The 26,528-nt window shown below is 50.7% G+C and overlaps 1 protein-coding gene across 1 annotated transcript; it reads right to left on the bottom strand.

The window, feature by feature from the left end:
- Positions 1-6,051: 6,051 nt before the first annotated feature.
- LOC136640474 (major histocompatibility complex class I-related gene protein-like) lies at positions 6,052-26,479 on the bottom strand. Its single transcript, XM_066615638.1, has 8 exons — positions 26,347-26,479; positions 19,976-20,251; positions 17,470-17,745; positions 13,853-14,137; positions 12,511-12,597; positions 10,148-10,174; positions 8,325-8,358; positions 6,052-7,736 (listed from the first exon to the last, which is right to left on the bottom strand). The coding sequence occupies exons 1-8, from the start codon at positions 26,414-26,416 to the stop codon at positions 7,697-7,699; spliced, it is 1,095 nt and encodes a 364-aa protein (XP_066471735.1). The 5' UTR covers positions 26,417-26,479; the 3' UTR covers positions 6,052-7,696.
- Between the last annotated feature and the right edge of the window lie 49 nt (positions 26,480-26,528).

Genomic DNA, 26,528 nt, shown 5'->3' with positions numbered 1-26,528 from the left:
CTTCTTCGGTGACTACATTTTCTCTGGAGTATAGCTCAGAATAGTGCTGCACCCAGCGTTCCATCTGCTGCGTCCGATCCTGGATGACCTCGCCTGTGGCAGACTTCAGTTGGACCTAGGGCCTGCTTGATACCATCATACATCCCCTTGATGTTGCCCGTGTCATCTGCTATCTGTATCCCAGAACAGAGCTGGAGCCAGTAGTCGTTAGCACATCTCCTGGCAATCTGCTGGACTTTGCTGCGAGCAGCTCGGAGGACCTGCAGGTTGCGCTCACTGGGACAGGCCTTGTATGCTGTTTGAGCTCTCCTCTTTTCCTCAATGACTGGTGTCAGTCAACTCCTCAGAGTGGGCTTCAAACCAGTCTGCCGTCTTGTTGGTCTTCTTGCCAAATATGGACAAGGCGGTGTTGTAAACGGCATTCTTGAAATGTTCCCATCTGTTGGATGCGTTTGAATCGACCGGGCCTGGAAGAGATTCCTCAAGCGCTCGTGCAAATTCCTCCACTTTTCTCTGATCCCGGGTCTTGCTGGTATCAATGCGAGGTCTTCCTTCCTTTTTCGTGTGGTACAGTCGCTTTGTTTGCAGTTTCACTCTGCTGCACACCAGGGAGTGGTCGGTGTCGCAGGCAGCACCCTGATAGCTGCGTGTGATCTTGATGCTGGAAAGGCTGGAGCATCTGGTGAGAATCAGGTCGAGCTGGTGCCAGTGCTTTGATCTTGGGTGTCTCCAAGAGACTCTATGTTGGGGCTTCGTGTTGAAGAACGTGTTGCTGACACAGAGACCGTGATGACAGCAAAACTCTAGCAGGAGGTCTATAATATTTTTATATTTTTGCACAGTCAGACAGATGTTATCAACAGGTTTGTTTTATCCAGACATCAAGTCCTTTCCAAGGACCTGGGATGCCTGGCTTTAATCATATTCTGATATTATGAATATCATCGCAAGATGTCAGCTGTTCCCAGTAAAGCTGCTTTTTGCAGTTGGTGGATAGTAATTTCTGTGGCCCTCTGCTTTTCAGGTGCTCTTCAAGGTGCTTTTGCACTCAAGGTGCACCTTTCAATTTTTATTTGTAAATCTTTGTATTTTGTTATCTTTTCCCAGTTCTTTTTCTTCCACTTTACTATCACTTGGGATCCGGCTATCATCATGATGATGATAGCCGGATCCCAAAGGATCTCCTCTATGGAGAACTCGTGCAAGGAAAGCGCCCTACAGGTAGACCACAGCTGCGATACAAGGACATCTGCAAGAGGGATCTGAAGGCCTTAGGAGTGGACCTCAACAGGTGGGAAACCCTGGCCTCTGAGCGGCCCGCTTGGAGGCGGGCTGTGCAGCATGACCTTTCCCAGTTTGAAGAGACACTTGGCCAACAAACTGAGGCAAAGAAGGAAGGCCCATAGCCAGAGAGACAGACCAGGGACAGACTGCACTTGCTCCCGGTGTGGAAGGGATTGTCACTCCCAAATTGGCCTTTTCAGCCACACTAGACGCTGTTCCAGAACCACCTTTCAGAGCGTGATACCAGAGTCTTTCGAGATTGAAGGTTGCCAACAACTATCACTTGGTATAGTTATATCAATTATTTTGACTGGTTTTTCTGACTACAGTTATGTCTGGTGTATTGTGTGATTGATGTTTGTCTGGTTGTAGTCAGAAATCCCATAGTATTTTGGAAACTTCATTTTCAATGACTTTTTCAGTTTTGTGGTTCCACCAGTTTTTGGTTACAGGTAGCTTGCATTTATTTTTTTTTAACAGATGTTCCAGTGTATCATTGTTGGCACCTTTGCTTGTAGTCTTTATTATTATTAAGAATATTTGTATACTGCTGGCTATTGGCAGCAATGTTCTGGGAAACTGGAGGGCCATGGAGGGACCCCTCACTGGCATTCATTTTGAACATGTGTCTAAAAATGTAGAATTGGATACATTATTGTAATGTATACATAATATAATTAAAATATGGTATTTTAGAAGCGTAGATAGCAACCTGGGTTGTTTTTTTTAAACTGCAATTTTACTATAATTGTACTGCAGCAAATCACCTAAGAACATAAGAACAGCCCCACTGGATCAGGCCATAGGCCCATCTAGTCCAGCTTCCTGTATCTCACAGCGGCCCACCAAATGCCCCAGGGAGCACACCAGATAACAAGAGCCCTGCAAGGCTTCCTGGGAATTGTAGTTAAGAACATAAGAACAGCCCCACTGGATCAGGCCATAGGCCCATCCAGTCCAGCTTCCTGTATCTCACAGCGGCCCACCAAATGCCCCAGGGAGCACACCAGATAACAAGAGACCTGCAAGGCCTCCTGGGAATTGTAGTTAAGAACATAAGAACAGCCCCACTGGATCAGGCCATAGGCCCATCCAGTCCAGCTTCCTGTATCTCAGAGCGGCCCACCAAATGCCCCAGGGAGCACACCAGATAACAAGAGACCTGCAAGGCTTCCTGGGAATTGTAGTTAAGAACATAAGAACAGCCCCACTGGCTCAGGCCATAGGCCCATCCAGTCCAGCTTCCTGTATCTCAGAGCGGCCCACCAAATGCCCCAGGGAGCACACCAGATAACAAGAGACCTGCAAGGCCTCCTGGGAATTGTAGTTAAGAACATAAGAACAGCCCCACTGGATCAGGCCATAGGCCCATCTAGTCCAGCTTCCTGTATCTCACAGCGGCCCACCAAATGCCCCAGGGAGCACACCAGATAACAAGAGACCTCATCCTGGTGCCCTCCCTTGCATCTGGCATTCTGACATAGAATTCTGAACCTGCATTCAACCATTCAACTTTCAAATCAGTGATTTCCAACCTTGTTCATCTCAGGGCACACTGACAAGGTGCTAAAATTGTCAAGGCACACCATGCTGCTGGTTGGGGGGGGGGGCTAACATCCCCCAATGGTCCTAATCATGAATGACCCTCCTCTAAATTTTGTTGGAAAGATTATCAGATTCTTTTCACTGACGCAATGCCAAAGAGTCACAGACCTTTTAAAAGGGTTTGGAGGCGTTATTTACAATACATAGTTACACACAAGCCAGTTGATTCAGTTTGGATACAAATGTTCACTCTTCATTTCCCATCCTGTTTCTCAAAGAACCACACCCAGAAAATCACATTAAATAACGTGAAACAAATAAGTTACCCATGTGACACTGTATGTCACGTCCTGTTACGGGTTCATCCCTGGGACTGCTAGGTAATTTACTGGCTGAATAGTAGCAGGCCTGAAGCCTTGGCCTGACTAAGCCAGCACAGCATCCTGGGAGAGAAAGGATGATGAAATATCTGGTAATACATACCAGGTGACATTCCCTGTGTGTGTGTGTGTGTGTGTGTGTGTGACTCTGCAGATTTTACTGCTCTCTGATTGGTTGCCACTCATATATATTCCAGCAGGAGCAAGCTGGGTTGTGGGAGATGCAGAGTGAACATCTTCTCCAGCTCGCAACACATCCACTTCCTTATTAGGCATATTATGACAGGTTTAGTGCATGGTCCCAGCTCTAATTAGGAGGTCATTCTGCCCTGCATTTAAAAATGTTCTTGGCCCACAACTTTGGTTACACAAGACCCTGCAATTGATCAACATGTTTTGCCAACAGTAGTCATTCTCTTGGCTCCAATTTCCGTTATTTTTCTCAAACAAGAGAACATAAGTTAACCCTCTGAAATCTCTATCAATTCCCACAGTACATCTGCAGACCATTCACAGCACACCAGTGTGCCAAGGCACACTGGTTGAAAATTGCTGCTTTAAATACTTTAAGATGTTCCTAACAAATAATTATATAGCCACCTTGAGTCCCTTCGGGGAGAAAGGCGGGGTAAAAATAAAACGATTATTTATTATTATTATATAACAAAGAAACAACATTATCATTATGTTGAGGTCTGAACCCAGGAAATCACTCAGGTCCTGTGCACAGGAGGGAATGTAACAAACGCTGTGGTGAACAGTCAGTTTGTAGCAAGTAACAGGGAGCAGCTGTTCCTGATTGCTGACTCTGTGCAGCTGATTGTGGGTGTGCCTTGTGCATATAACAAGGCCACAGACAAACACTCCTCGGTGAGTGAGGGTGAGCGTGTAGGGTGGTGAGTGTTAAGGAATAGGAATCAGGATGCCGTATATGTGTGTTGCTGTATGACTGACCAGTGTTGCTGTAAATATCCTTGTATATAATATATCTTGGTGATGGAACCTAACTCTCGTGTCAAGTGCCTCTTTGCCTTCTGAGAGTTTGCCTTGGACATCAGCCTCGAGTTTCTGTTGTGCTGCCGTTTGATTTTGCTCTGCTGGAGACTCCTACACACACCCAAACCTCCCGCAACACATTATTATTATTATTTATATACTGCCTTTCTTGGTCGTCAGATTTCTCCTCAGACTTTATTCAAGGTGGTTTATATAGGCAGGCTGTTCTAAATCCCTGTAGGGATTTTAACAATTGAAGGAAGGTTCTATCTTTTGAGAACCACAACATTTCAGAAGGATCTTTCTGATCTGGTATCACATTCTGGCCTCCAGTTTCCTCCTACGCAAGCTGACAAGCAGCTCCTTCATCTCTCACATGCAGGGTAGCCAAGATGCTTCTTTGCTCACACCAAAGAGCAGGTGGAATAACTCAGCTGGGCTTGTCAGCTGCTTCAAGGTCTCACCGTTCACGGTGCCGGTGGCCTCGAACCGGTGACCTGCGGATGTTATCTTCAGGCAAACAGATGCTCTACCCTCTAGAAAGGTATTGAGAATAAGGCGGTTTATATTATAATGCTGTTGTACAAATTGATGGTAAGGCCACACCTGGAGTATTGTGTCCAGTTCTGGTCGCCACATCTCAAAAAGGACAAAGTGGAAATGGAAAAGGTGCAAAAGAGAGCGACTAACAGCCCAATCCTATCCAATTTTCCAGTGGCGGTGCTGCTGCGCCCATGGGGTATGCACTGCTTCCTGTGTTGGGGGTGCAGTCACAGAGACCTCCTTAAGGTTTGGGAACATTTTGTTCCCTTAGCCCGGGGCTGCATTGCGGTTGCACCAGTACTGGAAAGTTGGATAGGATTGGGCGACCAGATGATTGCTGGGCTGGGGCACCTTCCTTATGAGGAAAGGCTATAGTGTTTGGGCCTCTTCAGCCTAGAAAAGAGACGCCTGAGGGGGGACATGATTGAGACATACAAAATTATGCAGGGGATGGACAGAGCGGATAGGGAGATGCTCTTTACACTCTCACATAACACCAGAACCAGGGGACACCTGCTAAAATGGAGTGTTGGGAGAATCGGGACAGCCAAAAGAAAATATTTCTTTACCCAGCATGTGGTTACGTTGTGGAAACTCTTGCCACAGGATGTGGTGATGGCATCTGGCCTACATGCCTTTAAAGGGGGATTGGAGAAAAAGTCCATCACGAGTTACAAGTCAGGAAAAGTATGTGCAAGACCCTGGTTTTAGGGGAAACCTATCTCAGAGTGCCAGATGCAGGGGAGAGCACCAGGATGCAGGTCTCTTGTTGTCTTGTGTGCTCCCTGAGAGCCCAATCCTATCCAATTTTCCAGTGCCAGTGCAGCCGTGCCAATGGGGCATGCACTGCATCCTGTGATGGGGAGGCAATCACAGAGGCCTCCTTAAAGTATGGGAACATTTGTTGCCTTACCTTGGGGCTGCATTTTGGCTACACTGGTGCTGGAAAATTGGATAGGATTGGCCCCAGAGGCATTTGGTGGGCCGCTGTGAGATACAGGAAGCTGGACTAGATGGGCCTATGGCCTGATCCAGTGGGGCTGTTCTTATGTTCTTAACTACAATTCCCAGGAAGCCTTGCAGGTCTCGTTATCTGGTGTGCTCCCTGGGGCATTTGGTGGGCAGCTGTGAGATACAGGAAGCTGGACTAGATGGCCTATGGCCTGATCCAGTGGGGCTGCTCTTATGTTCTTATGCTCCCTGGGGCATTTGGTGGGCCGCTGTGAGATACAGGAAGCTGGACTAGGTGGGTCTATGGCAAGGTCCAGTGGGGCTGTTCTTATGTTCTTAACCAAAAAAGCTATAAGGCCATTATTCGTTTCTTTATTTTGAAACCACTTTAACAAGTGCTCTTGCTGTTTAAGAACACCTCTTTGTTGTAATAAAAGGCTTTTTAAAAAAGAATATCTATATTTACATTTTTAAACTGATTCATATTGTACATTTTTTACTTAAATTTAGTCATAGGGGGTGAGCCAACATTTTCTGTGGTGCTGGACTGCCGGTGTCTTCGCTACATCGCTGCAAGTCTCTTCATGCTGCTGTCATTTGCTCAGGTTCTCATGCATCAGCTTTGCTCACCATTTTCAGGCAGTGTGAATTCCTGAGCCAAGCCTCGGGTCTAACTTTTCCACCTACTGAGCCCATCCTACAGGAACCCACAGACTCCCTCTCCAGAATGGGAAGCTTGCTCTGCTCTGCTGCATTGTGGGCCTGCAAACTAGATCCTCCAGTGTGCTAAGGGCAATGGGCAGATAGCTCGCTCAACTGCATGCCTCGTATGGCATGAGTGCGATCAAGCTCTTTGTGCAGTAGCAAGAACAGGCTCCAAGCTGCTTCAGCAGCTGATCAAAGGAGCCCCTGCGGCGGGGACTAGAAAGAAAAAACGCGGAGTCAGGTGCTCAGCAAAAAACGCCACCAAGTTCTGGAGAAGACTTCAACTAACAGCTGGTCATGACTCCTGGTAGAGAATGACATTCTTATAGGGTCAGGAATGCCCTCTTCCTCCAACAGAGAACTCCAGGACTTCCAGGGAAGATCAGTGTTCAAAGAGGTTGACCCGAGTTACAAAACGGTCAGTTCCTCTGCATCCAAGCTTCCTGGATGTGATATATTAATATCAGTAAGAATATTTATATACTGCTGTCTGTAGGCAGCAATGTTCTGGGTAACATTGGGGAGACCCCTCACTGGCATCCATCTGAGACCTGGTTCCTGAACATCACAGATCGGACACCCACCTGGATCTTATGGGTGGTGCTTTAGAGAGCATGTCAGTGGCTGCTCTTGACCCTCTGATGCAGACTAGGCAGTGTCCAGATCAGACCCAACCATTATGGCCTGCCTGTCCTGCTTCCTTCAGCCAGCCGGTCTGTATGCAGGCCGTTTCAAACCTCCAGTGGCCTTCCTCCTAAGCATGCCTCCTTCTGACCAACAGGCCTCATCCACAGTTCCTTCCCTTCCTCAGCAAACTTGTACTGTTCATATTCCATCGCTGACACATTCTCTATGAGCAGTGGGAGTGCTTGTGAACGTTCCTTCAGACTGCAGCAGCTCAGCCAAACAAGGGAGCTTGCAGAAGGCAGGCAACAGCCACATGTAGCCTATTTAGCATATAATATTCCAACAGCAATTCCCAAAGGTCAGAAATCACAGCAGATGACAGCTACACTTAGTACAAATCATAAGAGAAAATCTTAATTCTCTTCAAAAGATCTTTTAAACTGCAAATGTGTGTCACTTTCCCCATTAATACAAGTTCTTCTGAAAACCAGTAGAAAAACAAAGTTAGCCCAAACTAATTTCCACACACAGGCATATGGATCTGAATCAATTTGCCAGCGGAAACAGGATGCTGGAGGCGGCCTGAAACAGGACTGGGTAGTATAAGAAATGGTATGCAGGGCTGGCAGGAGCTCTTAGCAGGCACAGTGCACAGATTTGGTGGGTTATTTCTCCTTCTCTTTCACACACTGAGAAGAGATCAAACTGCAGAAACCAAGAAAAGACAAGAAGAAAGTTCATCAAACATCAGGGGACTCTTGGTGTGAGAACAGCGTTGTTGGAAGAGTCTCTCTAATCCAGCCCTCCCTGCTGAAGCTTCCTGTCCCGAGCTATCAAGGCACACAACTCTGTGTGCTGGAAGCAGAGCTCAGGCGCCACAGGTAGAGGAGGCGGAGTCTGCCCAGCAAAGACCGTTAGCTGATGGCTCAAGCAAGCGAGCCAAACCGCAGACCTCGGGGAAGGCAGAAAACCAACTGGAACACTGAACAGTTTGACTGAGAGGAGAATCCCGTCCCAAGCCCCAAATGTGGCCCTCCTGGGTAGAGCCCCTCCTTCCAAGGAACAGGGGGAGGAGACCCTGCAGCAGGTCAGCTGAAACCAAAGACGGGCTGACTGAATAGGGGGCAGAAGTTCTTCTCAACCCATTTGCACACCAAGCCCTGTTATCTCCAAGAACGTTTGGAGCTTTGGATCACAGGGAAGCAGAAGCCTTCTGAAATGACAGCACAGCCCCAAAGGAGACTGTGGCAAGGGATGGGTGCCCAGGCCCTCAAACCATCCCCCCCCCATTACCTGTCGGCAGAGCTGTTGGACTCCCAGTCACTTGCTACAAAGGGAGAAAAGAGACAGAGTGAGCGTGGCTCTTTATAGCAATCAGTTTATTATTTCGTTTCTATCCTCCCCCCCCCCAAAGAGCTCAGGGCAATAAGCATCACTCCCCCCCCCCCATTTCATCTTCACAAAAGCCCTGTGTGGTATATTCCACTACAGTGATTGTGCCCAAGAAGTTTCATGGCTGAGCTGGGATTTGGACCCAGATCTGCCTCTACCTAGACTAGTGCTCCAAACCACTCCTTTCAGCTCAGATTGTACAGCTTGACCCATCAACCACTGCAAAGCAATCCTGCAATGTAGCTACGCTGAAGTCTGGAAGAGGCAGTCTCTGGAGTGGCTCCTCCAGATGCATTGTGGGTACTATTGGAAGGGCTGCAGGAGGATCTCCATTCCATTCTTTGATGCATCAGGACTACCCTTCCCATCAACCTGTCAAAGGGGGCCTCTAGGTGCTCCTCCTTCCAGGAAACAGGCAGCACAGCTGAAGTACCCTTGAACCTCACCCAGCTCTCAGGCTTTTAGTAACCTTGTTACAACCTACAGCATCCCCCCTCCAGCCACAATATCCAACCTTGGAAGTCCCCCAATCGTGACAGTCCTCAGGTGATTGAAAGGGTTATTATGTCATTTCTCATCTCTCTCGTCTGAGAGAAGGAAAACTCTGATCCCAAATCTCCACTGCCTTGTGGCTACATCCAGCTATGGAAAAGGCTTCAGGAGTCAACCTGGAGGCAAAATCTGGAGCCGGAGGCAGTTCATGGCTGAACACAGTCACGTTCTGGCAACTCCTGTGATGTCGCTGGAACCAACCGTATTGGCTTCTGCCTTTCCATTGGACCATTTCAGCGACGTGGAGAGGGGGGATTTGCTGCATGGGAAACAGTCTATCCTCCATATCTACTTTACCCAGGCTTCACACACTGGAGAGGACGCTCTGTTCTAGAACCACCATTCAGAGTGCGAGACCATAGTCTTCCGAGACTGAAGGATGCCAACACCCCTCTTAAAGGCATCCAGGCAAGATGCTGTAACTATGGTACTTCCTGTGGCAAGGAGTTCCAGAGACCAACCACACGCTGAGTAAAGAAATATTTTCTTTTGTCTGTCCTAACTCTCCCAACACTCAATTTTCATGGCTGTTCCAGAACCACCATTCAGAGCGCGATACCGTGGTCTTCCAAGACTGAAGGATGCCAACAAATATGCCATTTGAAACACACCTGCCAGGACCCTCAAATTAAAACAGGCTATATATTACTTTCACGCTCTCCCTGCCTCCCACTGGAGGAGATGCTGTGATGTCACAGAACGTTCACAAATACTTTAACTCGCTTGCAGCAAAAGGCAATGCCAGCCACAGCGAAGTTTCTGTGAGGAAAGTGGTAGTCAGTTGCCCCTTTCTCACAACCGCCATCAGTTCCGGGAGGAAAGCTCAGATGGATGCCAATGGAAGCTTCCCTCTGGGGGCAAATGGCAGCCACCCGGGGGGCGGGGGAGATGGGGCCTGAATCTCAACAGCAGTAGGAGCAAAAGGCCAAAACTCCCCTTCCCCCATGCTTTGCCCAAGCCATTTATAGCTTTAAAAGGTGATAAGCAGCACCCTGAGTTGGACCCAGAAACCAACAAGGAGCCAACACAAACCGAACCACATGGGAGTTACAAATTCCATGCAAACTGCTCCCAACACCAGCCTGGCCAGTGGGACTCAGCGCCAGCTGCCGCTAATGCATTTACATGCTGCTCTTCAACTTTAGAATTTCCAAGGGGAAGGAGGCACTTACCTGCTGCTGCTTTCTCTGATCGTTTCTCTGTAGAGACAGAATCACAAAGTCAGGGTTGAAAAGGTTATTCAGAGATCATCCAGTCTCACCCTCTAGAAGACCAGTCATCTTCTAACCTATCATCTGCATACGAGCCAGATGCTCATGGGTGGGGGTGGGGGAGTAAGGCAGGCCTGATGGCGCTTGGCCATTGCCCAGGCAGCATCCTGGCAACAGCCATCGTTAGCCGAGACCCCCACGTGCTCCCTGGTTGCCTCTTCCACCAATATGTGGGGAGGGTGAGTGCCAGTGAGTAAGAAGGCCCAGGGTAGCCACCTCTGCCCTTCATTCCTCCAGTATGAGTACAGGCTGGATGGTGGGCCTGATCCAGTCTGCGGGTAGTAGATTGCTGACCCCTGCTCTAGAGAGGGAGGACTCTTGAATATTAAACAATCCCCGCCCCTGGGAGATTCTCCTCCCATCTGGCAGTAGCCCCAAAACAGGTAGGAAGCCTTTCTTGCTATCAACCCCCAACCAGCACCGCTGCAGTGCAACTTTATACAAAGGCCTGTTCCTCCCCCCTTTTTGGCCTATTTATCAGACATTTGCAGCTCCCAGGGGCCCTTCAGGATGTTGCTGCCTCCCAAGAGAGGCTGTCTGGCATTCTAGACAACGCAGCCATTATCCAGGGATGCTCCTCTGAGATCCTCTGTTTGAAACACCAGTCCCCAAAAGCCGCACATGGCTGAATCTGGACGGAGCTGTTGGATTTCTCCAGAGGCATAAGGACATAAGAACAGCCCCACTGATCAGGCCATAGGCCTGTCTAGTCCAACTCACAGCGGCCCACCAAGTGCCCCAGGGAGCACACCAGATAACAAGAGACCTGCAAAGCTTCCTGGGAATTGTAGTTAAGAACATAAGAACAGCCCCACTGGAGCAGGCCATAGGCCCATCTAGTCCAGCTTCCTGTATCCCACAGCGGCCCACCAAATGCCCCAGGGAGCACCCCGATAACAAGAGACCTGCATCCTGGTGCCCTCCCTTGCATCTGACATCGCCCATTTCTAAAATCAGGAGGTTGCGCATACACATCATGGCTTGTAACCCGAAACAGCTGCTAACCAGACCCTTTGGCAAGATGGGCAGTTTCCCACTGACTGGGCAGCTAAACCCACCTGTCTACCTACAGGGGTGGGATGGGGGGCCAGATTGGTCACAGGTAACCGTGACATCATCAAATGTAGGTCCGGCACACAATGTAGGTTTGTTTTCCCCAAGTCTGGCTGTTTGAACTTGCTGCTGGTTTGTGGAAGGTACCAGGGCTTCTGAGAGCAATTTTATAAGGGGGTACAAAGCTTCTTTGGGCCCCCTTTGAAAGGGGGAGGGGTGTGAAACAGAGTGGGGGAGGGTGGTGATGGGCAAGCAGAATGGGGCAGGGAGGGGCAAAACAGGATGGAGGGAAGGTGGAGACACCTGGATAAGTCTTTGGCACCCAGGTCTACCAACCCATGTGAAAAATGTCAGATCCCAGGAAATTTCTGGGTCCCCTTTCTGACCTTGGGCCCGGGTACAAATTACCCCCTTTGCCTCCCTCTCCTAGGCCCTAGAAGGTACCCCCGCTTGCTCCCTAGTGAGTGCAGAAGGCCAGGACTCCTAGGACAAGCCAAGCAGCCATCAGGAGGGACGGAACTTCCAGCTAGATACATTTAGACCATATATTTCGTTTTCCTTGCTATTTCTACGCTAAGCCAGCCTGCAAACTTCACCAGTTTAGCTCTACTGTGGGCTTTTGTGAGTTTTTCCCTTGTGCAGCTACTCGTCTGCTGGGGGATTCTAGTTCCTGCACCCAATTCTGTCCCCTTATCTTGCCAGGACTGAAAAGCAAGTTCACCCCTGACAAGCATTTATCTTCTATCTGTGTCGTGCCAGTCGCAATCATTGTGCTATGCAAATGAGTGGAGGGGTGACTTTTGCTTTTAAGTGTATTTCACTCCACAGGATGAGGCCAAAGAGAGAGAGTCATGGGATACGGTTATCAGAGGGGAGTGAAAAGCAGCCACATAACTAAGAACCAAAACCCTGGAAGCAGAAGAGTTGGGAATCCACCCCAAGTATCTCTGCATGCTGGGTTGCTGCAAGTCCAGGTGGCCTGAATACCCACGAAGCCACGCATTCAGGTCTGTGGCAGTGCGCAGCCTGGGAACCTGCACCCCCAGCACACCCTCAACACCGTCACCATCCTTCACATATTCAGTGCTACACGTGTTCATGGTGCAAGACACAGACTGAGAGGACAGTTCCCTGTCTAAGGGGCTCAGGATCTGAAATCGCCAAATGATGCGCACATGGAGCCCAACAAATGCATCCAGGGATTCACTTACTGATGTAGAAGGTGACTCCAGCAACAATCAGGACCAGCACAGTCAGGATCACTGAGGCGATGACCATAATGATGAGCAAATCAGGCACTGAGGATGAAAAGGGATGAACACAGGTTGACTCAGACTAGAAGGGTCTCTCCAAAGCCTTGGGCAAAGGTCCTGAGATCCTTCAACTAAAGATGGAGGACATGGAAGCCGAAACCTTGCAGATGCAAACCACTGAGCTAAGCCCCAGTCATGAATGGGAGGGGGGCTTCTAGTGGCCACCCACAGATCCAGGGCAGTGACGCCTAGTGCCAGGCACTCATTTCCTTCCCATCCCCCACTCTTCTAATTGGTTTGGACGTGCAGCTTGGTGGGACAAGACTTGGTAGATCTAGTCTGCTGCCACCTGTCCAGGAGACCTGGTTCCCAGAGGGGTTCCCTGGACACCCCACCCCCCGCAAGAATGCTAGCCAGGTTTATAAAGATGCCCTCACTCTGCCAGTAGCACCTGCAGAGGAAGGTGGCCGACAAGTCCACTGATTCCAGAACAGGCAGAGGTTTTGAACAAAAAGGTTTTATATTTACAGGTGAGGGAAAACAATTTAAATAGTCTTGGGTTCCACAGCTAAATGTCTCCTGAATGATCCCCTCTCGATCCAGCCTGAACCGCGGCTACTCAGAGCTGCCTGCTCTGGATGGGGAAGGACAAAGTAAAACAAGCAGAACCTAAAGTGACTGGTTTCTGTGTGGGCCCTTCTCTTTGAGCCTGGGGCTCTCTTTCCCCAGCAGCTTCCCAGAGGCTCCCTCTGTCTTCCCAGACTGGAGCAGGCAGCGGAAGAGGGGGAGCCTCCCTCAGCCCTAGAGATTGGCTGGCCCCCGTTTTTGAGTCTGGAGCACCTCAGCCACTGGAGAAATCCCCAACAGAAACCATAACTATTAACCCTTTCATCACACCCCCTATGCACTGGCCCTGATCCAGGGAAATTCCCTCCCAAGGAGACCCACCAGAACTCGGCATCTCAGGCTTTCAGAGAAGACAGCAAAGCCTCTTGGCTGGAAAAAGGTCCTCACTGACTTCATAGAAGTGTCTGAATTTACGGCACTCTCATGTCATCCATTCATTGCAACGAGTGCAGAAGTTTCTGCCTCTTGCTCCCACGTTGACAGCAGCCACATCTTTCTCCCAGTCTTCAATATGGAGTGTATCAGCAGCTCTGCACCCCAAAACATGCAGTGGGAGTTGCTGATGTGTTTCTTTTCTGAGTCCCTTCTTGGGTGAAAAATTAGCTCCCAGAATCTGCCCAACACACCCTCCCCACAAAGGTCCCCCAGGCCTCCCTCCCCTGCAGCCTCTCACCAGACTCCTTTACGGCCACATCCAGAGGGTCCTGCAGCCCATCATGTTCCACATGGCACCGGTAGTGGCTCCTCTCCTTGGGATCAATCTCAATGCTCAGCCAGGTGTAGTAAGTTCCATCCGGGTTGGGGCTGACAACCCCATGGAACGTGTCCTCCTGCCTGACCTCCCCATCCTTCCTCCAGGTGACATCGATCTCCTTGGGGTAGAAGCCGTGGGCCTGGCAGAGGAGGGTCTCCAAGCCCTGCTGGCTGTCCTTACGTGTCACCTTTATTGTGGGGGGCTCTGTGGGAAAAGTGGCAATGCCAGTGTTAAGACTGGGGCCCTTGGCTGACTTACAGGATGGATGCTGCAGTTTCACAGAAGGAAGGAACCTTCTGACACAACCCCTGCCCCCAAAATGACCCACATCTGCTGCATCCTCAAGACATGAACACCTGCAGAGAAAGAGACTTTACGGCACCCGTCAGCACTCAGTGCAAATGCTCCCAGGCAAGCAGTCCTGGGATCACCCCAGGGTTTGGGGCAACTGTCGCAGGGCCTCCTCTAAAACAGTGGTCTGCAACCCTGCCTGCATCACAGACCCCTTTAAAATGAAAGTGATGGACCCTTCCCAGAAAGATGCACAGACACTGAAAATGTTTTTTTGCAGCCAGTTCACAGATATCAAGTGAATTCTTCAATCTTGAGAGCTTAGTGAGGAGACATGATAGAGACAAAATCCCTGAAACTCTTGCTTGCATTGACTAGTTCTTTGAGGTCTAGATTGGTGACCCCATATTCCACAGAGCTACCAAGAAGGGAGAAAACTTCAGGGTCACTAACCAGCCCAACCAGCATCCAAAAGCCAAGAATTAAAAATTATGGGGGTCAACATTCCAGTATTTCCTAGTCTACTAAATTACAGTTTTAAAGAAGAAAATTATTGTTCCTTACAGATGCACATGCTCTAAGGCACTCTCTCCTTACATTGATTTTTACACTTTTTAAAATGGGCTTCCTGTTTATATAAAATAGCCAGCTATAGTGGAAGGGATTGTCACTCCCGAATCGGCCTTTTCAGCCACACTAGACGCTGTTCCAGAACCATCATTCAGAGCGCGATACCAGAGTATTTTGAGACTGAAGGTTGCCAACTAAACCTGCATGTAGCTGAAGAGGGTAATTCTGGCTGTTGCATCACAAACCAGTCAGAATTGGCTTAAGTAGAACCACTGAGAGAATAAACAAATTGAAACTTTCTGAAGTTGGAAGAAAGAGAAAATATGGCAATATTCTGCCTAGATATGGAGATAAGCAGCTTGCTGAATTAATGCTTTGCTCTGCCGTTTTTGTACGGTAGAGATACGACTTGCTTGACTGCTTCGTAGCTTCCAATCCGTCTCTTTCACTCACAGCTGCATTATAAAGCAATAAAAGTGTCTAAACTCTCACCCTGTTGCGTTTTTGGCTATTGTGCCAGTGCCAAACTGCCCAGGATTTGAGCACAACTGTCAGAAGGGGAAAGAGACTCAGTGCAGACTGAGGGTCGGCTGAAGGTATTTGAATTTTTGACACAGTGGAGAAGTGTGAAACCTGAAGGCGGTCTCCAGGGGGCAGATGCAGCCCGTGACAAGCTTCTATCTGGCCCATGGCCAACCTCTAGTCTCTGGCCCACTCAACTGAACACACCCAGAGCTGTGCTTTAGTCACATCCTGAGGGCCGAGGAGGCTGTGCACGGCCTCCCCAGCCGCCAGAACGTCTTTTAAAGGCCTAAAAACATCACTTCCTAGTTTTCCTGAAAAACTGGAAGTAACTTCTTGTGCCCTCTGAAGGCTTTAGATGGCTTGCTGGGGGTCAAGGAGGTCTCCCTAGCCCTCAGAACACACTCCGAGTGTTTCCTGTGATGTGCTGGTTCTATTTACTCCTGTATATTTAAATAAGCTGTTTGAGAAGTGGGGGGATGTACGCGTTTGCTTTGGTGCGTGTTGGTGCTTGGAGAAATCCTGGAAATTTAAGCCCATTCATTCATTTAATTGTACATCTGCGTTTCATCTTTAATGTATTTATTTAAATTTTACATTAAACATTTTTTCTGACCCTTGACACTGTGATCCTCTGGCCAAAAAATCTGGAGACCCTGTTCAAGAGCAAAATATCTGCAGAGAGAAGAGCAGAAACACTCTCTCCTCATATAACTCCCATTTAAAAAAGGTGGGGGGGGAACCTTTTGTTTGCCAGTCTTGATTGAGACATACAAAATTATGCAGGGGATGGACAGAGTGGATAGAGAGATGCTCTTTACACTCTCACACAACACCAGAACCAGGGGACATCCACTAAAATTGAGTGTTGGGCGGGTTAGGACAGACAAAAGAAAATATTTCTTTACTCAGCGTGTGGTCGGTCTGTGGAACTCCTTGCCACAGGATGTGGTGACGGCATCTGGCCTGGACGCCTTTAAAAGGGGATTGGACATGTTTCTAGAGGAAAAATCCATTACGGGGTACAAGCCATGATGTGTATGTGCAACCTCCTGATTTTAGAAATGGGTTGTGTTATATGCAAGGGAGGACACCAGGATGCAGGTCTCTTGTTGTCTGGTGTGCTCCCTGGGGCATTTGGTGGGCCGCTGTGAGATACAGGAAGCTGGACCAGATGAGCCTATGGCCTGATCCAGTGGGGCTGTTCTTAAACTACAATTCCCAGGAGGCCTTGCAGGTCTCTTGTTATCTGGCGTGCTCCCTGGGGCATTTGGTGGGCCGCTGTGAGATACAGGAGGCTGGACTAGATGGGCCTATGGCCTGATCCAGTGGGGCTGTTCTTAAACTACAATTCCCAGGAGGCCTTGCAGGTCTCTTGTTATCTGGCGTGCTCCCTGGGGCATTTGGTGGGCCGCTGTGAGATACAGGAAGCTGGACTAGATGGGCCTATGGCCTGATCCAGTGGGGCTGTTCTTATGTTCTTAACTACAATTCCCAGGAAGCCTTGCAGGTCTCTTGTTATCTGGTGTGCTCCCTGGGGCATTTGGTGGGCCGCTGTGAGATACAGGAAGCTGGACTAGATGGGCCTATGGCCTGATCCAGCGGGGCTGTCCTTATGTTCTTATGTTGGGCCACAGACAGGTGTGTGTGCAAACCATGCAGGGCAGGTGCAACTTTCCAGAGGAAGGGAAAAGGCTTTCTCTATTTTTATGCATGGTGGTGGCAGTTTGCAAACAGAGCTCAGTCTCCACCCACAGCCTGCAGTGACTCAGCCCAGCCAAGGGTCCCATCCCAGGACTGCAGATTGTGTTTTCACTCCTGCAAGAGGAGGAGCTGGGAGAGAGGACTGCGCCACTTCCCATTACAGCTGAAGGAGAAGGACAATTTTTGAAAGCTTCCCATGTCTGGAAAAATGACATTTATCCACTGGAAGAAAATGGGACATTTTGGCCCAGCTCTGCCTCTGCCTTGCCAGTTTTCTTCTTCCAGACAGCTGTTTTACCTGGAACAACCATGAAAACTGTGTCTTTCCTTCCTCAGCTGAACTGAGACAGCCTCAGGTATCATCCCACTGCATCGTCGGTCTGGGAATCCAAAAGTGGGAGGGGGAGCACAGAGAACTTCCCTCCTCCCTCCGTTTCCCCCCTCCTCACCTTTCCTCAGCAGAGTCTCCCTCCCATAGCGCAGGTATTTCTGCAGCCATTCAATGCAAGTCTTCTCCAGGTAGGCCTTCTGGTGCCGGGCAATGGCTGTTTCAGCCTCCAACTTCCTCTTGCTGATCTGGGCTGCTGCATTGGCTGCCGTCCAGCTGAGGGTCTCCTTGTCCAAGGCAATGAAGTCCGTCCCGTCGTAGCCATACTGGTAACTCCCTCCACTGGGCCCGTCCCCATTCAGCTCACAGTGAGACATAAACTGCAGGCTGTGAAACCCTAGAAGGGAGACAAGTGGGGGGATAACAGCCAAAGCAAGGTCAGCCATCCAATCTGCAGACCCCCCACTTCTTCCCGGCAAGGTCTGATCCCACCCAGAATGTTTCACCCCACCTGCTCCTCTCGCACCCTCTTGAATGAGAAAAGGGATGGGGTTCCTTCTGCTCAGTGGAACCACCTTCAAGCGGCACTCCTTCAAGGGGAGCCTACATAGAAGAAAGAATGGGGGGATGAGAAGCCTCCAGCACCTCCTCCTTTGGAGAGAACCTGGAAGTGCTGTCACAGTGTCATGTGACATCACAATGCCACTGTCCTGGGAGCTGGGGCTTCTAGGTACATCTGTGTCCACATACTGTTGGCAACCTTCAGTCTCGGAAGACTCTGGTATCGCGCTCTGAAAGGTGGTTCTGGAACAGCATCTAGTGTGGCTGAAAAGGCCAATCCGGGAGTGACAATCCCTTCCACACCGGGAGCAAGTGCAGTCTGTCCCTGGTCTGTCTCCCTGGCTATGGGCCTTCCTTCTTTGCCTCTTAGCCTCAGACTGTTGGCCAAGTGTCTTTTCAAACTGGGAAAGGCCATGCTGCACAGCCTGCCTCCAAGCGGGCCGCTCAGAGGCCAGGGTTTCCCACCTGTTGAGGTCCACTCCTAAGGCCTTCAGATCCCTCTTGCAGATGTCCTTGTATCGCAGCTGTGGTCTACCTGTAGGGTGCTTTCCTTGCATGAGTTCTCCATAGAGGAGATCCTTTGGGATCCGGCCATCATTACAGATGAGGAGAAATTACATCGTGCATTGAGATGTCCCCAAATTCACACAGACTTGCCGGGCACTGGAATTACAAACAGGAAGCATCTCCTGGCAAAACTACTGTGCTTGGCTTTGTGTGCAGCTGCACCAGGATATTGGGAAGTGCTGATCCTTTCATCTTTCATCCTTTTATCAATCCTTTTCTGCACATGCTGCTTCTTAGATTTGACAGTAAATAATTGGCTTGGGGCCACGGTATTTGAGAGACTGCCACCTTCTGTGTAATCCGGCTCATCCCCTCTGGTCATTGGAGGGGGTCCTTTTACAGGTCCGTTGCCTATGGATGTGGGAGGGGCTGCTGCAAGGAACAGGGCCTTCTCAGTGGTGGCACCAACTTTATGGATCTCCCCCCCCCCTCAGCTTACAAACTACTCCCTCCTTTCAAGGCTTTCTGGCAGGGCCTAAAGACATTGCTATTTAGAGCAGCCTTCCGAGTCCAGTCTTTTTAATACGCAGTATTTCAGATTTTTATGCTGGTTAGATTTTATGGGTCTGCCCCCCCCCCCCATTACTAAGTGCTGCTGGGTTTAAAAAAATTTGTTTGGGTTTTTAATGGGATATTTTAATGTTGTCTTATTTTTTAAGGAGATTTTTATATTTATTATTATTATTAACAATATTTATATACTGCTTTTCAACTAAAAGTTCACAAAGCGGTTTACAGAGAAAAATCCAATAACTAAATGGCTCCCTGTCCCAAAAGGGCTCACAATCTAAAAAGATGTAAAAAGAACACCAGCAGACAGCCACTAGAACAGACAGTGCTGGGGTGAGGTGGGCCAGTTACTCTCCCCCTGCTAAAAAAAAGGAGCACTCACTTGAAAAAGTGCCTCTCACCCAATTAGCAGGGGTAGCTTTTTAGCTTTTATTTTGTCATATCTGGATTCTCCGTCTCCCTAGAGAAGAAGAATAGATTGCCAGTTTTCTTCTTCCATATTGCTTTTACATTTGTAAGCCACTTTGAATGCCCTTTAAGGAGATAAAGTGGAGCAGAAATTTAGTAAATAAAAAATATGTATAATAATAATTGCACTCTGCTGTCCTTTGTGCCTTTCTGTTCTGTGTTTGTGGCAAGCGGCCCTGTGACGGGGGTCAGGACAAGAGAAAATCCCTTAAAAGCACAGGAATACTCTGCTGAAGCTTCCTCCCCCCCCCTCCAAGAACTGCAGAGGAATGTTTCGCAGGCTTTTGCTTGCTTCTCTCTTTGGCAGCATCTGATAATGCCTGTTCAGCCCTTTTCTTCCTGCAGTTGGGACTCCCTTCGGCAAGTTTAGGACCAAACAGCAAAGCCGACCACTCTGGGTGAAGGGATGGAAGCCACGTGGCCCAGCCAATCAGCAGCTTGCACTGGACAAGACAGTGGGAAGGAGGCAGCTTCTCACTCTGCCCCAACCCCTTGACCTCTGCCCCAACCCCTCTGCTCACCTCCAGTCTGGTTGTGATAATTCCTTGCAGCTGCCAGGTTCCCTTTGAATGTCACCTCAGCTCCCTGCATGAACTGCGTCTGCTGGTCCCAGTAGTGGCGGTCCTCCTGACTCGCCTTCTCCATCCAGGGCACTGGAGTCGTCGCGTTCCGCTTGTTGCTGTCATAGTGAAAGAACTGCTGGCCGTCCACATAGCCCACAGCAATGAACCAGGGCAGCTCCGGGCCGGGCTCCGAAATCCCAGTGTAGAAGTAGCGCAGGGAGTGGGACAAGGAGCCTGGAGGAGGGAGAAAGAGATGGGGAGGCCAGAGTCAGGGGCGTTTACAAGCAGGGAGGCTTCCAGGTTGCACAGGGGTTGCCAGGGAGGGGTGGAGAAGGAGGGCAGAGCTGTGGGGACAGAACATCACAAGAGCCCCACTGGATCAGGCCAAAGGCCCATCAGCTTCCTGTATCTCACAGTAGCCCACCAGATGCCTCCGGGAGCACAGAAGACAAGAAGAGACCTGCCTCTTGCTGCCACTCCGCTGCACCTGGCATTCTATTTATCCTCACGCCACCCAACAGACACCAAAGTGACCAAGTGGGGGGGGGGGAGAATCTCTGGGACTGAGTGCTGGGGGGAGGTGCTGGTGCTTGGGGGACATGGGACATTTTTTATTTCTCCCTTTTGGAAAAGTGGGTATGAAATCAAAACCCGGAAGTGATGTCACTTTGCGCTCTGCACCAAGCAACAGGATTGTTAGCTATACCACTGAGAGCAAAGTCCAAAGTCCGTCTGAAATGTCTGCGTGACTTCCTCTTTGCCGACGATGCACTGTCACTACCCACTCTGCCAAAGATCTCCAGCAGCTCATGGATCGTTTTAGCAAGGCCTGCCAAGATTTTGGACTGACAATCAGCCTGAAGAAAACACAGGTCATGGTTCAGGATGTGGACTCACCTCCCTGCATTACAATCTCTGCGCATGAACTGGAGGTTGTCCATGACTTTGTGTACCTTGGCTCAATGATCTCCGACACTCTTTCTCTCGATACCGAGCTAAACAAGCGCATCGGTAAAGCAGCTACCACGTTTTCCAGACTCACAAAGAGAGTCTGGTCCAACAAGAAGCTGACGGAACATACCAAGATCCAGGTCTACAGAGCTTGCGTCCCGAGTACACTTCTGTACTGCAGCGAGTCATGGACACTTCACTCACAACAGGAGAGGAAACTGAATGCTTTCCACATGCGCTGCCTCCAACATATTCTCGGCATCACCTGGCAGGACAAAGTTCCTAACAACACAGTCCTGGAACGTGCTGGAATCCCTAGCATGTATGCACTACTGAAACAGAGACGCCTGCGTTGGCTCGGTCATGTTGTGAGAATGGATGATGGGTGGATCCCAAAGGATCTCCTCTATGGAGAACTCGTGCAAGGAAAGCGCCCTACAGGTAGACCACAGCTGCGATACAAGGACATCTGCAAGAGGGATCTGAAGGCCTTAGGAGTGGACCTCAACAGGTGGGAAACCCTGGCCTCTGAGCGGCCCGCTTGGAGGCAGGCTGTGCAACATGGCCTTTCCCAGTTTGAAGAGACACTTGGCCAACAGTCTGAGGCTAAGAGGCAAAGAAGGAAGGCCCACAGCCAGGGAGACAGACCAGGGACAGACTGCACCTGCTCCCAGTGTGGAAGGGATTGTCACTCCCGAATCAGCCTTTTCAGCCACACTAGACGCTGTTCCAGAACCACCTTTCAGAGCGAGATACCATAGTCTTTTGAGACTGAAGGTTGCCAACTACTAGGATCCCAATTCTGGAGGTAATTGAAGTGGGGTTATGTAAGCCGCCTTGGGTGCCCTTTGGGGAAAAAGGTGGAGCATCAATCAATCAATCAATCAAACAGGGAGCTGTGACCAATTGCCATTGGGATCAGGGGAGCTGCAGGGTGAAAATGTTTGAGAAAAACCGCCGTAATGGATTCCCACCCCCAGAAATTTGTCCAAACCCCTTTTAAAGGCATCTAGGCCAGACACCACATCCTACAGCAAGGAGTTCCACTGGCTTTCCGTGCTTTCTCCCACCTGTATGGGAGGTGCAGAAAAATGCACCTCCCACCAGAAAAAGGGTCTCTCCAGACCCCAAGCAGCAGCCATTAATTTGAAAAATATACCTGAAAGGCAAAAACTCTACCGTGATTTCTCCAAACAGAAAAGTTTCTCCCTGTCCCGCCACAGCAATACCTCGTAGTAATGAGCATGTTCCACAATAGAAGAAATAGTACCCTCCACCCACCCCCCAGTACAAGCAGAAACTTCTCCCAACCTTCCTTATTGCTGCTCTTGACCAGCCCCACTCTCCATGTGCTCTGGATGGGGGCAGGGAGACCAGAGGTCATAACTTCCAAGGAGACCCCAGAACCCTGCTTTACTCACTCTACACACATGCACTCTTTTCCCCCCCCATCCCTGCCAGAAGCACCAAGCCCCCTCCTGTGCAGAAAAGAAGTTGCAAGAACCCCCAACTGACGCCAGACCAGACAAAAAGAGGACAGGTTCAGAAAAAATGCTGGGGGGGGGGGCAAACGGCTGGCTTGGGGGAGCAAAGCCCCCCGTCCCCCCTGGCTATGCCCCTGAGTCTCCCCCACCAAAAAAAACCCTTGTTCAGCCTTTTAGTGCCTTTCCTTTCCCTAGATAATACTTAGTACTTCAGATCGGCTGCTGCATACATTGTGTGCTCCCTGGGGCATCTGGTGGGCCACGGTGAGATACAGGAGGCTGGACTAGATGGGCCTATGGCCTGATTCAGTGGGGCTGTTCTTAAACTACAATTCCCAGGAGGCCTTGCAGGTCTCTTGTTATCTGGTGTGCTCCCTGGGGCATTGGGTGGGCCGCTGTGAGATACAGGAAGCTGGACTAGATGGGCCTATGGCCTGATCCAGTGGGGCTGTTCTTATGTTCTTAACTACAATTCCCAGAAGGCCTTGCAGGTCTCTTGTTATCTGGTGTGCTCCCTGGGGCATTTGGTGGGCCGCTGTGAGATACAGGAAGCTGGACTAGATGGGCCTATGGCCTGATTCAGTGGGGCTGTTCTTAAACTACAATTCCCAGGAGGCCTTGCAGGTCTCTTGTTATCTGGTGTGCTCCCTGGGGCATTGGGTGGGCCGCTGTGAGATACAGGAAGCTGGACTAGATGAGCCTATGGCCTGATCCAGTGGGGCTGTTCTTATGTTCTTAACTACAATTCCCAGGAAGCCTTGCAGGTCTCTTGTTATCTGGTGTGCTCCCTGGGGCATTTGGTGGGCCGCTGTGAGATGCAGGAAGCTGGACTAGATGGGCCTATGGCCTGATCCAGTGGGGCTGTTCTTATGTAGGAGTCAGCAACAAACCTTCCAGTGCTGCAGCACTTGCCACCAAGTTCTTGAACTTGTCCCCCAATGAACTTGAACTTGTCCCGTCCCCGTCCCCCCCGTCCACAGCACAGGACATACATTTGATCCAATAAAAACAGCCAACTGAAGCAGGGAGAGGAGCACAGTTGACAATCTGCTTTCACCTGGAGTTCCTGACCACACATGTCAGAATGTGGCAAAGAGGAGGGTGAGGGGATCAGAGCTTGTCCCAGATCAAAACAAGTCTCAGCCCCCCCCCCCTTCTCTGTGGGCACCTCTGGGTACAGCTCAAAAGCTGAAGACTGGAAGTGGCTGACTAGTCACTGGGGTAGCTTGGGCACCCAGCAGTGGATCTCCTCTCACCCCACCCACAAGAGAGTCACAAAACCTCCAGCTTCTCCCATCCTTCCCTCCAGCTCCACCTCCTTTCAGCAGAGATCAAAGGAGGGCAGGGAACCCTGACACCACTTCCAAGTCCTGCTTCCTTAGTTCTGCTAAGCCCGCCAGTTGACCCCACCCCACTTCAGACAGATACTCTGAGCAAAGCCTCTTCCAGCTGCACCTGAGTGAAGAGTCATAGGGTCCTCTCTGCCCCCCCCCAAGTGTGTGGCAGGGAGGGGCTGCCTGTCTCGCATCGTAGGTTCTGGATGTCATTGAAGGGTTGAAAATGGGGAGAATTTTACAACTCCTTCAAGTCTTTATTCTCATTGCAAGTGTGGCCTTATGCTTCCCCACCACCACCAGGCACCAAAATATCCAATAAGCTTATTTATAACTGCCGACACCTCACACATGATCCACGAAAGCAGACCCAAAGAAACAGACCAGGAAGTAAACCCCTGAACTTCACCACCAAAACAGCCTCAAGAGCTATGAGGCAAAACTCTTTCCTAAGCAGCAGCAGAGGGGAAACCGAGGCCGGTGCCACAGTTTTGCAGGCCACACTCCCCACGGTAAGTGGGCTGCAGCTCCAGGTGATGTCACAGGGTAGCCGTGACCCTCCTTCCACCTCTGGAGCAGGCAGTGGGCAGGTCATGTCCTGCATGTGGAGGGCCACCTCTGCTGCCACCCCCCAGCTGGAAGACTGGTCTGCAACATGCTTTGACTGGGAAATGATGGAGGTGCTGGGAGACCCTCGGCAGCACAGAGACAAAGTCCCCTTGATGAGGCAGGGCCAAACCAGGGGGGGGGCCTTCAGCTCTAGAGTGGGAAAGGTGCTGGGAGCAGTGGCTGCCCACGTCCCTGAGGGCCCTGGAGCTGGCAGGGCAGGACGTAGGCAGCCACAAGTGTGACTGAAAAGCATTTGTTATCTGGTGTGCTCCCTGGGGCATTTGGTGGGCCGCTGTGAGATACAGGAAGCTGGACTAGGTGGGCCTATGGCCTGATCCAGTGGGGCTGTTCTTATGTTCTTAACTACAATTCCCAGGAAGCCTTGCAGGTCTCTTGTTATCTGGTGTGCTCCCTGGGGCATTTGGTGGGCCGCTGTGAGATACAGGAAGCTGGACTAGATGGGCCTAGGGCCTGATCCAGTGGGGCTGTTCTTATGTTCTTATTTGGTCTCCTTCAGCTGCTGCCTGACAGACTGCAGGGAAAAGGGGTGAGGGTCCTGCATCATCTCCACACACTGGAAGCCCCTCCTTTGCTGCACTGTTCTGACCCCAGAAAATGCCCTCCTCCTGCCTCTAGAGCCAGCAGGAAAGAAGGAGATTGCCCCACAAAACTGAAGCCCCTAACCGGGGAAGTACATGAGATATCAAGCCCCACAGAAGGAAGCATGTGGGCAAGGCATAACACCCAACTATCAGGACGTGCACATGGAGAAATGCAACTGTCCTAATTCTGGACCATAAACTGGGGCAGACCTGGGGAGTGGGATTGAGGGGGGTCATAAACGGTCTTAGGAGGACAATCTCTGCCCAACCCCAAAGCCCAGGTAACAGTCCAGTCCTTTGGGGGGGGGAAGAGAACACCCCACCTAGGAACACTCAAGGAGAGCTGGGGAAAGGCATGGGTTAAAGCAGGAAAGGCAAATGGCCACAGAAGAAGACATTTCTGCCTCTCACTGGCCACTGGGGGCCTTGCTGGAAGACAGAAGGACTTGGAAGAACCACTCCAAGAAATCAGCAAGTCAGCTTGCTTCTCATGACTAAAGCCACAAACACAATCATCAAACTGCATCACAAATCAACATCAGTTCATATTTCACCTTTTCCTAAAAGTCCTGCTTTAGCCACTTGCTGAAATGGATACAGGGTGGGGACTGCCTGACTCCAATGCGGGGGGGGGGGCCTTCTGGAGAACCTGTCCCACCACTGAAAAGGCCCTGCTCCAAACAGCTGACCACGGAACTGAGCACCTGCAGCAGCGATTTTCAAAGGTGCCATGGCACACTGGTGTGCCGTGAATGGGCCACAGGTGTTTGGGGGAGGGTCATTTATTAATGGGGCAGTTGGGTTGTGTGAGCCCCCCCACCAGTGGTGCAGTGGGTCTTGGCAATTGTGAAAAGACTGGTGGTGCGCCTTGACTATTCTCGCGCCTTGCCAGTGTGCCGTGAGATGCTAAGGTTGAAAACGGCTGACCTGGAATGACGTCTGCACTATGCAGGGAGGGCCACGGGGGGGGAGGAGGAGGAGGAGGGACAAAGGGCCTTCTGGGACTGCGGCCCCAGACAGGCAGCAAAGCCAGAAAGAAAGGGGGCAGGCGCCCCCCAGCGGTTCTCCAGGGAGCAGTGAGTGGCTGCTTTTCCCCACCAGTGCCTGCAAGGGCAGCTCCGCCAGCCTGGCCCGAAGGCGCCCCTGCCCGGCTCCAGTGGCTCACTGGGTGCTGCGGCCGCCACCAGCACTAAAAAGTCCGGGGGCGCGTCCGAAGCACGCGCGGGGGGGGGGCGAGAAGCCGCGGCTCCTTCTCCAGGGAGAGACCTGCCCGGGACGCGCCTGGAGCGCAGACCACCAGCCCCCCGTTCAAGTGCTGCTCGCGTCGGTGGAGCCCCGCAGGCACTCACCGGAGCAGGTCCCCAGCAGGAGCAGGAGGAGGAGGAGGAGGGGGGCATCTCGGGGGCTCCGGGGACCCATCTCGGGACTCGAGCACGGCCCTCGCGCCGCCGACACGCAGCCGTCGAGGTCGGGAATGCGGGGCTGTGAGTGCGCCGCCCAGACCGGAGCGAGAGCGGGATTGGCCGCGGCG

Source organism: Tiliqua scincoides, chromosome 2 (genome assembly GCF_035046505.1).
Source record: "Tiliqua scincoides isolate rTilSci1 chromosome 2, rTilSci1.hap2, whole genome shotgun sequence".
NCBI lineage: Eukaryota > Metazoa > Chordata > Lepidosauria > Squamata > Scincidae > Tiliqua > Tiliqua scincoides.
Note: the sequence above shows the minus strand (reverse complement) of the source record. Positions and strands in the feature narration are given on the sequence as shown.

What these genes read in the sequence shown, in the direction of transcription:
- LOC136640474 (XM_066615638.1), bottom strand. Translation starts at nt 26,416, where the DNA reads ATGGGTCCCCGGAGCCCCCGAGATGCCCCCCTCCTCCTCCTCCTCCTG. An exon ending in GGAGACTCTGCTGAGGAAAG is followed by an intron (nt 14,138 to 17,469) that starts GTGAGGAGGGGG and finishes CTTTTCCCACAG; the next exon opens with AGCCCCCCACAATAAAGGTG. An exon ending in TGTGGCCGTAAAGGAGTCTG is followed by an intron (nt 12,598 to 13,852) that starts GTGAGAGGCTGC and finishes TTTCATCCTCAG; the next exon opens with TGCCTGATTTGCTCATCATT.